At 36.2% G+C, this 16284-nt stretch overlaps 2 protein-coding genes across 2 annotated transcripts; one reads left to right on the forward strand and one right to left on the reverse strand.

The window, feature by feature from the left end:
• Positions 1–961: 961 nt before the first annotated feature.
• LOC117997320 (protein cereblon-like) lies at positions 962–2550 on the forward strand. Its single transcript, XM_034985582.2, has 4 exons — positions 962–1273; positions 1374–1576; positions 1923–2094; positions 2396–2550. The coding sequence occupies exons 1-4, from the start codon at positions 1180–1182 to the stop codon at positions 2437–2439; spliced, it is 513 nt and encodes a 170-aa protein (XP_034841473.1). The 5' UTR covers positions 962–1179; the 3' UTR covers positions 2440–2550.
• LOC117997319 (uncharacterized protein DDB_G0287625-like) lies at positions 2536–6674 on the reverse strand. The gene is made up of 3 exons (XM_034985580.2): positions 6366–6674; positions 5649–6131; positions 2536–5295 (listed from the first exon to the last, which is right to left on the reverse strand). The coding sequence occupies exons 1-3, from the start codon at positions 6391–6393 to the stop codon at positions 4577–4579; spliced, it is 1230 nt and encodes a 409-aa protein (XP_034841471.1). The 5' UTR covers positions 6394–6674; the 3' UTR covers positions 2536–4576.
• Between the last annotated feature and the right edge of the window lie 9610 nt (positions 6675–16284).

Consider the following 16284-nt stretch of genomic DNA (forward strand, 5'->3'; position numbering starts at 1 on the left):
ATGTTTAGGTACAGATATGCAACTAGTGTGGCCCCCTCAGTCCCTCTCGCTCAAGCAGAGGTACTTACTTACTTGTGAAATGTTATTCCTTCTATTTTACGTTCGGTTCGGTTACTATAGCCTCGTATACTGCAACCCACCATTGCACAATACCTTCAAAAACAAAAAACAAACCAATTATTTCTGTAAAATACTTGAGTCAATATAACCTCACTTCACGTTGTTTGTCAAGATCTCACATACAAAATACATCTTGACAAACAAAAAAAAGAGTTGTCGCGGTGATAAGGACACAGAGTAATCACTTTGTCACGTTCTAATAAGTGCTAAAATGCATTTAGCTATCTCGCTTTAACTGTAAAAGTCACATTATGGCTACTTCTACAGAACAAATAGACTCCCGCAAATTGCTAATGCGATGTTTAGTAGGCAATATTTGTATTAACCGATCAACAATATTCTTATTAAACGTATTTTATGTGAAAACAAGTAAATAACTCATGAGAAATACAATTATGCCACGAATTCTCAAAGTTTGTTTTGCAACTTCTTGTATGTATTCTTGAATAAAACCAGTTACACGATAAGGGACAAAAAATAGGTTAGCTGCGTCTCTGTTTATCACATTAGTAACTTTATCTGTGCTCTCTTTTTAGTGCGAATGAGAAAGCAAACGTTCCTGCATCTACCTTTATTACTTTATCTACGTTTCGAGCTGATGGTATATTTTTATTTCGGCTGACGTCATTTCGATGCTAATGAGACATGGTTCCGGCGCAATCGTAAATATGTTCTTTATTGAGTAATTAGGTGTTTTTAGATGTTAGATAAACCATCAATTCCATTGAACTATTGACTAATGTTTGACACGTTTCTAAAGTTACCCATTGCGTCTGTACCAACTGAGTTGGTGATCTATTACCAATATCTTTTTTAGCACTATTTATTTTTTATATAATACCTACCTACCAATTTCCGAGCAGAAACTGGAAACGTCAAAAAAATGTTTATTGTTTAAGAATTCGAGTATAGATCTAAAAGTTATTATTTTTATTCACAATTTACAATTTATGTAATAAAGATAAAGGGTATTTATTAGGTATCCCTGAATTATCCCATCTATTTACTCAATATACAAAACACTTAATGTAAAAAGTGAATTCGAATTATCTTGGAGGCATGATCAATTTATTATTTATATTACTCTTGTATGCATCAGGTTCTTGGTATATAGTGGCTGAAAACACTTCTAGATTTGAGAAAAATGGTCAAGGTTAGCATCGTTATCTTATCGTGGTCAGTACGCATCGATTCGAAGGTACATTACTCATTTAGCTTTGATAATTTTCACTAGCCCACTTTTTTCCTTACAGAATTACTTTTATGTCGCAAATGCGGTGCTGACGTGGCTGATTCCTATTACTTATTTAGCAAAGAAAGTCCAGGAGCCCAGAAAACTGAAAAACAGAACTTATTTGGCAGACAAAATGTAACAGTACAAACTTTAGTTAATCCTTTTGGAATTAAATTTGAAATAGTGACTGCTAAAAAAGCAAGATGTGAAAATATAGGAACTGTAAGTAAAGAATAAAGATTTTAGCGAAATGCATGTTACTAATTAAAGCAAAAAATTTCATGATGACCATATTATTATTAAAAAACAACCTAGCATGTCAAATGTGAAGCCCCACCATCAAAAGTATTCATATTTTACCACTTGCAATAATTTTTTTGATTTGGTTGGGATTCAAATTGAATAATAAAGGCTTACCTCCGTTTATCCACCCCAATGAGTATACTAACTCGAAAATGTGTGTCTATCTATCCACCCCACATAAAATATGGTGACGGCCTTCACATTTGAAACACATAGTAGCTTCTCTTACTACATTTCTTTACAAGCTTTTATACAATTTTTTTAGAATCAAGGGGCAGATTCGTGGTTTCCAGGATACACTTGGCGTATTTGTACTTGTCCTCATTGCACACAGCACTTGGGATGGACTTTTGAAAGTTCTAAATCTATAGATAGTAAAGGAGATGATAATAAATCATTTCATGGATTAATACTAAGTAATATTCTTGGAGAAAATTGTAAGTTATAATCAAAAACAAATTCCTTAAGACTTCTTTTTATATTTTTTTGCTCTTGCTGTTGTTACTTCCCTGTAGCTCTTCGTACTGCCAATTCTACATAATATGTCAACATAGTGGAAAAGACTGTGTGACGTTTGTACGGTTGGTGCTCTTAAAGATTGGTTACTTATACAATCAAATGATGGCTAATGCAAATAGCACCTTTAACTTTGATTTATAAAAATTGAATTCTCATTCAGGTATTTACTTTGTATTTTATTCAAACATCAGCCCATGTGATTATAATTTTTCATTTCAGTTACAGATTCACTCATTATGATGCCAAAGATGTATAAAATGTAACAATATCTACAGTTATATAACAAAACGCAGTTCTCGTATTATTGTCGTTCTATTGACTGGAAATTGACGTTATGGAACTGAAATTAAACTCTGATGAAAAAAAAGTTAAAAGATATTTTTTTAAAGACCTGTTTAATTCTCACTATTATTATTAGAGTAATTAGTAACAAAAATAGATTTTGAAACAAAGATCTTAAAATAAGTGCTATGTCTTACCTATTATATAGCATAAACACAACAGTAGGAAAAACCGGTCAAGTGCGAGTCGTTCCTCGCTCTTATCAGAAAAATAAACTTTGCCTGCCTTTTAGGGTTCCGTACATAATTATGAACAACATAATAATTATTATTCAATTCAATTTTGTTTTATGGCGCGCGGCTGCACCAAACGGGCGCAACTTACTTCGCCAATCACGTGTGGAATTGAAGAGACAATATGACTGGTTGGTGATAGCTGGGAAGCTTGACTACCTATCTTTTAATTTGGATAATTTAATTAAACCTAGCAGGTTTTTTTCCAAAGAATAAAATTATTATTTTGGGTGTATGAAATATTATTTCATTTCAGAGTTAGACATCAACAAACTGTGAAAGAAAACCAAAAAAATGATTGTTTTGGTCACAGCTTTTAAACTACTTTATGAATAAAATAATTGTTTCCAGTATTTGATGTTTAAATACCATATATGATACATTATATACGGAAATTTCACATTCCTAACTAGCTTATTTTTTGAGATAGACCCTGTCACAAAAATATCAACTGACAACTTTGACTCCCTTTTTTTTATTAGATAAAAAGAATATAAAATATATTCACACTCTGCTTGATGAGCTCTTGGCAATGATATGTCCCCTGACAAATAATTGGAATTTCTAATTCAATATTCAGTTTAAGTTCAATGTTCTACACCAATTACCAAAAGTTCAGATGAGTACGAGCTAGAGGCCTAGAGACGTGTCACGCGGACAGAAGTGACATTAATGGGGCTTCATTCTTACCCTTGGTATGGAACCCAAAAAACTGGTCAAGCATGTCAGAACATGCATAAGGTTCTGTAGTCATGTTAAAATGACAGTCATTATTTTACAAACAGTAGTTTTTCCTAAACCTGTCTATTCAGCAATATAAATCGATAAGTAACCTCCAAACTTACATTGAATTTAGACGACTTAAAATTAAAAAGAAACGACAGGCATGCCAGACTTCAACATGCGTGTACTAAGTGTGTACAAACAAAATAATATTTAGTTGCATCTGAAGTCTGTTTTTAAAATCAATTTTTTTGGTTGGATAAAGTATCCAAATTAATCCGTTCAGTTGAATCCCTCAAATTAACTATTGAATGAAATTATTGTTCATAGTATTCACAAAGAGAAAAGAAAACGATTATGAAATATTTTTATTATAATCGTAATTTTTGGTGAGATTACACTTAAATCAAAAAAAATATCACCCTAAAAAAATATTACCCTAGGCTCAGCACAGTTTAGATGAAACTATTTTTCGTTAAGTATACTTAGTTTACTTAATTACGTAGTATACTTAGATTTAAATAAGGGTTCCATTTAACCATTGTAAATGGTACGGAACGCTAAAAATGAGATCCCAAATAAAAACAAAAAATGTGAAAGACCTATCAAAGTTTTTTATAGAGCAGTCCTCAATCTGAGACAACCGTTCTCAGCAGTGGGCTGGTGCTGGGTTGAGCATGAATGAAGTTTTTGCCATATAAAGAATTAGATCGAGATTATGACCAAGTTCTTTGCTAAAATAGTAAACCTATTTTGGAACCATAAACCTGTAGATGGCATATCTGTCTCAACCACCTTCAAGGTGTCATCAGTCACATTTAACAGGATTCCTAGCAATGTGATGACTGCTTTAAGGTGGCTGATGAAGTTATACCTTCTAAAACTATAATATGGTGAGTCTAAAGCATTTAGTCATATTTTTGATCTTAGTACTTTAATGGCCAAAATTTTTTGATAAGAAATTGGCTTAAATTTCATAATTATTTGTTTTTGTCTGGGATAAGACTATGCTAAATACTGTTTAAACCACAGAGTTTAATGATAATTAATTAGTGTACTTATTCTTATCACGTATTAACATTTTATTTTAGCTTACATAAACTTATGCAGTAGCAAACCTTTGATGCAAAGTTTGTTTAGTGGCAGCAGGAGTTGGTGTAAAGTTTATACCACTAGGTACTTCAGGATTATTACTAGCTCCATCGCTTTTACCCTGAATGGCTGCAATCTCTTCTTGGAGTACTGGGTCAAGGATTTGTTTATTTACAAATTTTCTACCTATTCCACGGTTACCACCCCTACCACGACCTCTACCTCTCGACTGATTTGATTTTCTGCTAGAGTTAGACTGATTCGATCTGTTGGACCTATTCGATCCAGTAGACTTCACACTTCCTGGTCCTCGTCTTGTATTATATCCTCCAAATTCATTATTTAGTGATGCTAGGGTTTGTCTAGTCAAATAACCCCCGTTGCCTACACTGTTGCGACGTCTCTTTGCAAAGTCATTAGCGACACTAACGGTCAGTTGTGAAGCTGAACTGAACGAATTGTTTCTAGATCGTGTGAAAGTCTGGGATCTAATGACACTGTTTTGACGTTGCTCTTGTAATATTTGGTCAGATCTCAAACCAATATTGCTATATCTATTTCTGGTAGTTAAACCAAATCCACGTTTAGAAATTCCTCTTTTTGCCACAGCTAAAGGTTTGTAAGCATTATTTGCACCACCACGCCTCGTGTTCATTCCCAGCCGACTATGGACTCCACTTGGTACTTGTTGATTTGAATTTGAACGCCTCAGTCTCATCTGCATTCCCCCTGTAATAATACAACAAATTATTATAGTGACTAATATCTTCACTAGCAACAATTATTATAAACAAACAAAAATGTCTTTAGATTTAACAATATTGAGTGCACGAGCATCACCAGTGGGGTTTTGACTTTAATTCAAACAACTGTAACCTTTTCTCTGTCATATACTATAGGATATTTGTATATCAAAACATAAATAAAATTTTCAAAAAATGCTTATCCATAATCCAGTATTCCACACATTTACACTGTATTTACAAGATGCGAGCTGTGCCAGTGGGATGCAAGATAGCACTAGAGGAGTTACAATGCAATACAGACTGGCACTCAATGTATCAAGCGGGAAAGTACTTTACCTCTGCCTCTGTTAGTGCGGATTAGTGTTGGCATATTGGAGAATGAATTTTCAAGTCCAGCTCTTCCTTTAGGCGTTATACTTCTCATCTGAGATCTAGATCTTGATGCTGATCGGGTTCTGGGGTACGAATTTCGCCTCTGTTGTGAGCGTGACCGTGCTCTTGATTGGGAGCGCCTACGTGGCTGCGAGCCCCCGCGTGGCTGAGAGCCCCCGCGCGGCTGAGAACGCTCGCGCGATTGAGAACGCCCACGCGCCTGAGAACGTCCACGCGATTGAGATCGGCCTCTGGGTCCTCGTGAGCGTGACCGAGAGCGATCCTGCCGATTGTCGGATCTGCCACGTGAAACTGAACGGCGGCGATCGCCTCCACCGCCGCGTCCACGGCGGCCACCGCGACCGCCGCCGCGGCCCCTATTTCCACCGCCTCGTCCGCGGTCAACACGACCCGGTCTGTTTTGCTGGTTTTGTTTGATTATTTCATCTGAAATATTGAAGTATAAAATGGCAGCAATCATTGCTAATTATACTTTACGGCGAAGCCTCATGAAAAAGATTATCGAAAACCAAAAATAATTAAGGTTAAATATATAAGTTATTACAAAGGTTGCCTTTTTTCCCTATGCAATTATGCTTTAAGTTTGTTATCTGTTTCAAAGTATATTATTGTGCTGTGTGTATATCAATAAAAACTGGAGCAAAAATATGTTTTGCTTACCGAGTGACATGTTAACCGAGTCCGTCATTTTGGTATCTTTTCTTTGCAGTTTGTCGATTTCGGACCGAAAATAATCGCGTTAGAGTAAATTATAAATGGAAGAAATTGTAATTCACAAGAAACAGCAGGAATATAAATGCTCTTCTACGATCTTCTATTTTTATCAAAAGAAATAATTATTTTCCGCCCAAAATAGGCATCGTCCCACGTCCCACTCACAGACTACAGTGTATATAGATTATTTTACTCTATGGTATATAGGTCCCACTGCAAAAATCCTGTACCTATATTATATGATTATAATCACCGACCAGAAATAAAAGGATTATAATCACCACAATCACGGACCAATAATTATATAAGATAATTATAATACTCTTTGGCAAAAATGAACCTACCTACTCTACTTTTTTTCTGGTCGGTGGTACTCACAGAGTATATATAGTCTATAGAGGTGGTACTCTGTCAAAGAGTATGTAACCACTATACAATTATTCTGTAGTCTGTGGGTGGTGGCCCTTAGAGTATATATCTCGGTGGCCTAGTGCAAAGAGTAGGTATGTAACGTGTAGTAGTCACAGAGTACTTTTTACATAATAGTAGTCTACTGTAATCAGTTAATCAGTTAATCACTACGTTTAGCTCTTGCCGATGTACATTCATAGAAATAGTATTACATTATTGATGTGCCTCCGGTAAAACATACAGCATTTATGTATGAAGAAGCAATTATGTACTCACCGCATATATGCGCGCTCCATACATAAACAATGTAGTTCACCTTACCGTATATAGGGGCGCTAGTGTCTCACCCAGCAAGGCAGCGGGCCGCTGCCATCTTGGATGTCATAGCGTTGTGTACTTTCGCCGCGTGCGCGTCGAATCTAAAATTATATCGTTAATCCGTCTTCCTTTGCAAAAAATTATTTTCAATAAGTGCAATAAATGTGATAATACGGTGATCATGATATATATTTTCTTATTATTTCGTAATATTATCGTGGGGAAATTTTGGTTGGACCCCACGTGCGCGAACGATGTCGATAAGCTACGTAAGCTAATCGATCTGGTATTTCGCGCTTATTGGTGCCTGAGAGGGCTCTTGAAAAAGGGGATACCTCGACATCCAGCAGCGATTCAAGCAACGAGCAGGATTGAGAGTGACTCCCGAGAGAAACAGCGAGAAATTACCAGGTAACGATCGATCCTCGGATCGATGCGTTATACAACCCGGTGAGTTTTCTTACATATTTCATAATGCATCTACCATATTGGGTATCTAATGCAAATGAGATGCTAATTGAGAAACCAAATTAAACAAATGGCGATTTGGTTGACGAACGTGTCGACACCGAAATCTAAATCTGGATCTAGGTTTCTTTAATACAAATTTTGGCGAGAAAAAGTCCTAATGGTTACCTATAATCGTTTATTGAATTTATTTATTTTATGTTTGTACATAAAATAAATAAATTTAATTGAGTGCAACTTAAATTTTACGCCAGTTAATCGAATGATAACATTTTATCTCGCCCACCACGTGGTGAGAGGTTGGTTATAACAAGACATTGGTTAAATTGCTGATTTAAAGGGGTTTCGTAAACTGAAAATAACGGAGAAATGTACTCACTAAACAATAGCTAACATTTATTTGGCCCCACTGAGAACATCATGGCCGTTACCACCAATGCTTTATTATACCAAAGAGAACTCAGTTATGAATCCAGAGACCTTCTTTAATAAATTACTGAAACATTCAGATGATAAAGTCGCCCTTTGTTCTAAACGTCTCCTGCATTTTTATTCTTTTGAATATAATGATTAGCAATAAAGATGTTTAAATAAATAAATAAAATTCAGCAAATCATCTTTGTCTTAAACAAACAAATTATCAGAACAAACTTTACAAATTGTTTGGGCAACAGGCGAATGTATCGTATAATATATTATGTAAGGCGCAGGAGATGAATATCAGACAGAATTTTCAGGGAGATGTTTATATTAAATACTCTAAGGAAATTTTGGATAAAAGTATTGAATACGGTATTTGCATATGTCAAAAGTGAATGGGTTCTCAGTGATTGTTGAATGGGGGGGTCTTCCAGTATATGTGAGGCCCGCGCCCTTTGTTAGTTTTTGGTGTGATAACCATTTTAAATTATTGATTAAACTAGAAAAGTACGTCAAATCATTGTGACGCCACATGCCAGTGTTTCATGGGGCCTCGCGTGCTGAGCGTGTGTTTTAACGCTTTATAGCATACTGATTTGACTAGTTGTCAAATACCGGATTGGCTTTTAACAATAGTGACGAGGTTCTTTTTGGATAAAGCAACACTCACTGCATTTATGCAATCCCCTGGTGGCCCATATTTATAAATATTACAGCTATAAATACCTATAATAGAAAAACCTATCCAACACATGTTACAGGTTATGTAATGACATTCTAATATTGTTGGCAAGCTTTTGGTGCAAATGTTAATAACGGGGTTTCGAATACCCTAATACAAGAAACGACCCCCGGTAATGCCCACAAAACAAATAATGCAACATGCAACCTGGTCACCTGTCACGACTTAAATGACACAAGAATTACTGGATCAAAACTAGTAAAAGTGGTTCACAAGGAAATGCCCTGTTTTATCTCCGAGCTTTTTCTGCGGAAGGAAAGCGTTGGATCGATCCGTCTGATTTTCGACCCTCGAGAACGAAACAAATTTGGGAAGCAAAACTATCCCGTCTGATTTGTCATACCGGTTTGTAGCTTTCTACAACCTGGACTCTAAAGTTGGACAACCTGTCCAATTTTTGGGTCTGGCGGCAGCGCCCTACCTGTAACATGCTTGGTTGCGGAAACCTTGCATGCGAAGGAATGTCGAGTGCTAGTCTACCTAGACGACTTCCTTCTGGTCAATCAAGACCAATCCAAGTTATGTCTTCAGGCTGCGGAAGCCGTGAGGCACTTGGAACTTCTGGGCTGGCAATTCTGGTCAACCAAGACCAAGCCAAGTTATGCCTTCACGCTGCGGAAGCGTGAGGCCCTTGGAACTTCGGGGCAGGCGGATCAATTACCAAAAGCCAACGTCCATACCATGTTGAAGACACCGGTTTTCAACTGATCACCGAAGTTAAGCAACATCGGGATCAATTACTAAAAGTCAATTCTAACACTCACACAAGACCTACAAATACCTGGGTATTCGTTGGCAGACTATAAGAAAATTCAATGTTCTTGCCCATAATAAAGAGTAAAAAACTATCAACGAGACCTTTGAGAGAATTATTACTGAAAAGTCGCATCACTCTTCACGACATGCAACGGTTGCTAGGACAGTCAGACTTCGCCAGTTTAGTAACTCCCAGAAGCAGACTACATTCTGATCAGATCCAAATATGCCTCAAACGTTTCGATAGTATGCTTTAGACTGCTGAATCCACAATCGTGGAACAGGGAATGACATGGCGGCGCGGAGCCACACGTCTCAGGCTGCCAATATGTACACCTAAAACCTGCCATCCACTGCTTGGCGAATAATGCCTCTGATTGGCTTTTAGTGCCCAATTAAACGGAAAATTAATGCCAGAAACTTGGTTAGCGCATCAAAAAATGATAGCACAGCAATAGAAGGAACTTTATGCAGTCATAGTGGAAATTGAAGACAGCACAAGGACTCTGCAAAAATCGCAAGTCTTGGTTCAATCGAACACTCATTCGTTCACTCGTTCCTTCTAACGTTCATTTTAATGAACAAAGTCGTGGGTTTTACTGATTCTAACAATCGAACTCCCGCACATAACAGATTACATTATTGGCTCAAGGCTGTCACGAGGAAAACCTCCCACAGAGTGGCATCTTTTCCCTCAAGCGACGTCAGAGATCGATTTGGTTGCAGCACAACAGATTACTGTAGTAGGGAACAAAGATGGTGTGATGTCTTTATCGACTGCAAAGATTGATCAGCAAGTTATAGATGCTTTGAACAGATCATTGAGACATCAATTTAGCATGGGTGTTTTCTTCTCCAAACTAATTGCCAAAAGTACTGACCTACTTGAACAAGTGTAGCTGGGGTGTACTTAAATGTGGCACGTGAAAGACCTTTGGGCTTCAAGATTTGAAAGCAGAGCTCAAATGAACTATAGAACCTATCAGGGACTCTGATAGATGTCACGACATTACAGTGTCCGCCAGACATTTACCCGGAAGCTGAAAAATTAGGGATGGATGCCCAAATAAAAGAGTGGTCTATACGAGAAGTAAAGAACAGGTGGTTGTTGGAAGCAATTTTTGTCCTACCTACCTACCAGACATCAAAAAATGGTTAAACTGGTACGAAACCTGGTGGCGGTTAACTTTCTATGATCCACATGTGGCTACTAGGCAATTATTGTCGTGGCTAAACTCAAAATTACTAAACCATTTATCATACAGGACCTTAAGGTAGAGCTCAAGCGCTAACTTCAGAAGCTCTCATTTAAGTACACACTTCTCGAGATATCTAGACGAACCTACATGGACACTAGTTGCCACGAACGAAGGGTACACGACTGAAAGTCTGTGTCACCGGGAAAAATATATTATATACTTTATTTGGCCCAAAGACTGACACTCACTCTTAACATCAATACGGAGGGACACTTTCAAAACATAATAACATAACAGAAAACATAATGTTCTAATAATGTACTAGTCAAGTCTTTGATACAGAAAAATAGGTCAAGCAGAATGAAGTTAAGAATTTAGATATATTGTAATCTTTATTACATATCTTATCACCAACGGTAATGAAACTGAAGCCGCATCACGTACTGTCACTGATCACTGGAACAGTTCAGTTCTTAAGCAATGTGGCAGCATTCCTGCATCCCCAGGGATTCATCAGTGGAGCAGCAGTAGCTTCTTTAGGGACAGATAACCAATCAATGGACGATATACTCGTATCTCGTGGTAACTGGAGATTACCAGACATTCTTGTTGAAATCATTATTGCCCTGAGGCAACCTAAAAATAACTGTAGCTTATTTTTCAATATAATCATTATATGGTCCGGTTTGAGTTTTAGTAATCCTTATCAAAATTACAGACATAAATCACTTAAATTGTTTGTCTTTTAGACATTATATTTTAACTTATTAACCCTGGTTAGAAATAACAATAACTTTAATATATGACAATGAATGAAAGGGACGTGGTTATTTGATCTAACTTAACGATTGATATTTTTATGTTATTCAATTGACAGATTAACTCCCTTTGATTCATCATAGCGTTGTGGGTGAACATTTCACCAGCAGATAACAAACACGTCTTCATACATAAATGCTGTATGTTTTACCGGAGGCACATCAATATGACGGTTTTACATAACAATAAAACCGATATTATGTGCCGAGAGGGAAAACATACAGCATTGCAAGAACTTCTTCCTGGTGAAGACTATGACATCCAAGATGGCAGCGGCCCGCTGCCTTGCTGGGTGAGACACTAGCGCCCCTATATACTATTAGAGTCCGTTTTAGGATCGATAAAATTCAATTAAATAAATAATATACTTTGAGAAAACATATTTTTATTATAGGACATGTTAGAGTGACATTCCAATTTTTAAAAAGAATTAGAATAAAATAGACAGCCAGTGTGACACATAAATTAATACAAAACCTTCTTTAACATCCTCCCGTTTTGAGAAATTTATGTCACCAAGCCGATTAACTTACAAATAAACATAAGTCTAGGCTTATGGATAGGCTTAGTTAGAATATCTGCACATTGATATTCTGTGGGAACATATTTGACTTCAAGATCATTTTCTGAAACTAATTCTCTGACATAAAAATGTCTTAAAGCAATATGTTTCGTACGTCGATGAAGCTCTGGATTTTGAGAAATTTTTATAGCTGCATCATTATCAATTTGCAGCTTGGGAATTTCTTTTAATTTGGTAACTTCATTAAACAGTCTCTTAAGCCATACAATTTCACGAGCTGCTTCACTAGCTGCTACGAGCTCCGCTTCAGTACTCGAAATTGCTACTGATGTTTGCTTCCGACTTGCCCAAGCAATTACTCCTCCAGCATACATACACAGAATTCCAGATGTAGAGCGTCCTGTGTTTGGATCTCCACCGTGATCTGCGTCACTATAACATTCTAAGATTCCAGACTTGTAATCTTTCTTATATACAATTCCAAAATCTATTGTTCCTTTGATGTAACGAAAAATGCGCTTGACCTTTTGTACGTCTTCTGTAGTGGGATTAGCAAGTGACCTGGATACAAAACTTACAGCATACGATATATCTGGTCTGCTTGCTGTCATCAAGTATGCTAATGCACCAACAGCTTCTCTATAAGGAAACTTAACATCATTCTCCTTTTCAGAATCTGTTTGAGCTTCTTTAATAATTGGAGTATTGACTGCTTTACAGTCACTCATCCCAAAGCGTTCTAGTAGCTTTTGAGCATAATGCTTTTGTGAAACTACAATTCCACCATCTTTATCACTAGAAAGTTCTAAACCAAGAAAGTAATTAGCTGGTTTAGTGGTTATCTTGAACCTACTTCTCAATTCAGCTATAAACTTCTCAGAATCTTTCTGATTTGTTGATGCAACAAGTCCATCATCGACATAGAGTGCTAGAATAATTTTATTGCCTCGTCGATTTCTAATAAACAAACATGGATCTGTGTCACATTGTTTAAAGCCAATATTTTTCAGATAGTCGACAATACATTTGTTCCAACATCTGGGAGCCTGTTTAAGTCCATATAGACTTCTCTTCAATTTACAGACTTTATTTGTGCCATCACTATAGCCTTCTGGTTGTTTCATATAGATATCTTCTTCTAATAAACCATTCAAAAAGGCAGTTGTTACATCAAACTGTAAGAGAGATAGTCCTTCGTTTGCAGCGATGCTTAAAATTGACCTAATAGTTGACATTCTAGCAACAGGGCTAAATGTTTCCTCATAATCAATTCCCTTCTCCTGAGTATAACCTCTTGCTACAAGTCTAGCTTTATATTTGTCGAGGCTTCCATCAGCATTGGTCTTCTTTTTATAGATCCATTTACAAGAAATAAGCTTTCTGTCTTTCGGTTTATCCACAAGTATCCAAGTTTTATTCTCTTTCAGAGAATTTAGCTCACTTTCCATAGCTTTCAACCATTCAGCTTTTTCAGAACTATTTATAGCTTGTTTATATGTTTCAGGTTCGCCTAAATCATTTACAACAGTAGATATAAAATAGTCATCGAATCGCACTGGTGGTCTTAGTATAGATCTATCTCGAAGAGTTCTTGTTTCAGGAATTTCTTCATCCTCAGAATCAGAGGAATTAGGAGTAACATATGATTCATTAGACTCGTCTTCATTTTGACTGATGATTTCATTTCCATTAGTCGACGAAGTGGGAATTACTTCATGTGAGCTTGAATCTGGAGCATTCAATGTTTGAGGCATACTAGAAACAGCATCATCTTGTAATACATCCTCCCTTGCATCGAACATTGGATGATTTTCATTAGTCTTAGGGAAGTGAATTTCTATACTTTGTTCATCTGCTTCAGTTGCATCTGAATCTAATCCAATTGATCTAATAATCGACTCATTAAATGTTACATCCCTCGATCTTATTAATTTAACATTGCCCTTATTATCACAGCCCAATAATCTGTAACCATCATTACCATCATAACCAATGAGAATACATTTATCGGCTTTCTTGCAGAGTTTTGTTCGCTTTTGTTTTGGAACGTGAGCGTAACATTCACTACCAATTATCCTTAAATGTTTAATGGATGGTTTTTGTCCAAACCATAACTCAAATGGTGATTTACCTTCTGTAGAAGTCGGTCCAGTTCTGTTCAGAACATAAGCAGCAGTGTTGACAAGCTCTGACCAACAAGCAAGTGGAAGTTCTTCATGAGCATGCATCATAGTACGAGCAGCCTCAACTAAAGTTCTGTTATCTCTTTCACAACACCCATTTTGCTCTGGTGTATATGGCATTATCAATCTTTGCTGAATACCATGAGACTTTAAAATATTTTCTACAGCCTCGTTATGAAATTCTCCACCATTATCGCTGAGAATTGTTTTTATTACATGACCAGCAGTCTTTGTTTCATTAATCATCTGTACAAGCTTATCTTTAACTTCAAACTTGTTTTTGATAAAATAAATTTGACGATACTTGCTGTAATCATCTTTAAAAAGTACAAAATAGCGAAATTTACTGAAAGAATTTGGGAACGGACCACACACATCAGTATGTATAATCTCTCCTGGTACTTTAGCTCTTTCTCTTGTTCCAAATTTACATCTGTGTGTTTTACCATAGACACATCCTGTGCATAATTGAGAATCGAGTTTCACTTTGATACCAAGTTCCTTTTCTAACAAAAGTTTTACATGTCTTTTATTCTGGTGACAAAATCGTTCGTGATACAGTTGTAGGATATTATCATTAGATACAGTGTTCAATTCAGGAGTTTGTCTTTTAATTGCTTGTATATTTAACTTATACAGACCTCCATTTTTAACGCGTTTTCCAATTAAATTAATTTTTCCTTTTACTTTCAACATACACGATTCTCTTTCAGATATAAAGACACTGTCCTCAAGTTTGTCTTGTGCGGCAAGAACAGAAAATAAATTTCTTTTTATTTCAGGTACATACCATACGTCACAAAGCCTTATATATTCTTGCTGTCCATGAACGTCTGCTATTATATCAACTGTACCTTTACCGATAGCTTGTATTTTAGCGCCATTTGCAGTTGTAACCGATTGGTTATTAGTAAAATATTGAAATGTAGAAAATATGTCATTGCAACAAGAGACATGGCTAGTTGCACCATTGTCGACATACCAATTATCATCATCTCTTTCAATTACATTTACTGTTTCATTCGTTTCAATCTGCAGTAGTGAAAGTGTAAAGTTGGCATCTTTAGCTTTACTTGTTGATGGTTTTTGTGGCTTAGAAGGTTTACCATCCGATATCCACTTATAACAGCTTTTGACTTTGTGTCCAGTAAGGCCGCAATAACCACATTTCTTCTTTTTATTCATTTTACTATGTACAACTAGTGCTTCAGTATTTCCTTCTTTATTTGTAAGCGATCGTTCATAAGCGCAAATTTGAGCTGTCAAATTATCAATATGACGATCCTTTTTAGACATAAGCATCCAACTAGACTTAAATGGAAAATAGCTGTCATCAGGTAAAGTTTCTAAGATCTTGCAGATGAGTAAAATCTCTGGAAGGTCATATTTTTCTTTATCTTGAAGATCATCTTTTTCAGATTTTTGTAGTTCTACTTTCAATTCATGCCATATATTTTTCAATTTAGATATATGCATTGACATGTCATGAGAAGGATCTTTACGATAGCCGAAGAAACTGTAGCATAGTGTATAGCTTTTATCTTCAGATGTACCATCAAACAGAGTGTGCAATTCTTCCCAAACCTGTTTAGCATTTGTGAATCTCATCACTTTTTGTAGAGTAGCATCTGACATATTAGCCATTAAAATGAACATTGCAGTATTGTTTATCTCATTGTATGTTCTCAGAGCTTTTTGATAAGAATCAAAAACTTCTGCTGATGCTGTGCTATCCGGTTCCTTTGGTTTGTTTAGATTGCCATTTATCGCATCTAAGCATCCAGCAGTACCTCTTAGCATTAACAGTACCTTGCAGCGCCATGTTGTCCAATTTTCCTTTCCTTCTAAACGACCAATATCAATTTTGAAGCTCGTGGATGAATTCCATGAAGACGACATTTTGATAAATCTTGTTAGAATTTTTAAAGAAAATAGAAATTATAGCTTATCTCTGCTCTAAAATAATTCTTGAATTTATTTTCGATCTGCTACCATATTAGAGTCCGTTTTAGGATCGATAAAATTC

Source organism: Maniola hyperantus, chromosome 4, assembly GCF_902806685.2.
Source record: "Maniola hyperantus chromosome 4, iAphHyp1.2, whole genome shotgun sequence".
Taxonomy (NCBI): domain Eukaryota; kingdom Metazoa; phylum Arthropoda; class Insecta; order Lepidoptera; family Nymphalidae; genus Maniola; species Maniola hyperantus.

Coding starts and splice junctions, on each gene's coding strand:
- LOC117997319 (XM_034985580.2), bottom strand. CDS start 6,393: ATGACGGACTCGGTTAACATGTCACTCG. Junction 6,132..6,365: donor CTCGGTTAACATGTCACTCG/GTAAGCAAAACA, acceptor TCAATATTTCAG/ATGAAATAATCAAACAAAAC. Junction 5,296..5,648: donor CCGCACTAACAGAGGCAGAG/GTAAAGTACTTT, acceptor GTATTATTACAG/GGGGAATGCAGATGAGACTG.
- LOC117997320 (XM_034985582.2), top strand. CDS start 1,180: ATGATCAATTTATTATTTATATTACTCTTGTATGCATCAGGTTCTTGG. Junction 1,274..1,373: donor ATTTGAGAAAAATGGTCAAG/GTTAGCATCGTT, acceptor TTTTCCTTACAG/AATTACTTTTATGTCGCAAA. Junction 1,577..1,922: donor GATGTGAAAATATAGGAACT/GTAAGTAAAGAA, acceptor CAATTTTTTTAG/AATCAAGGGGCAGATTCGTG.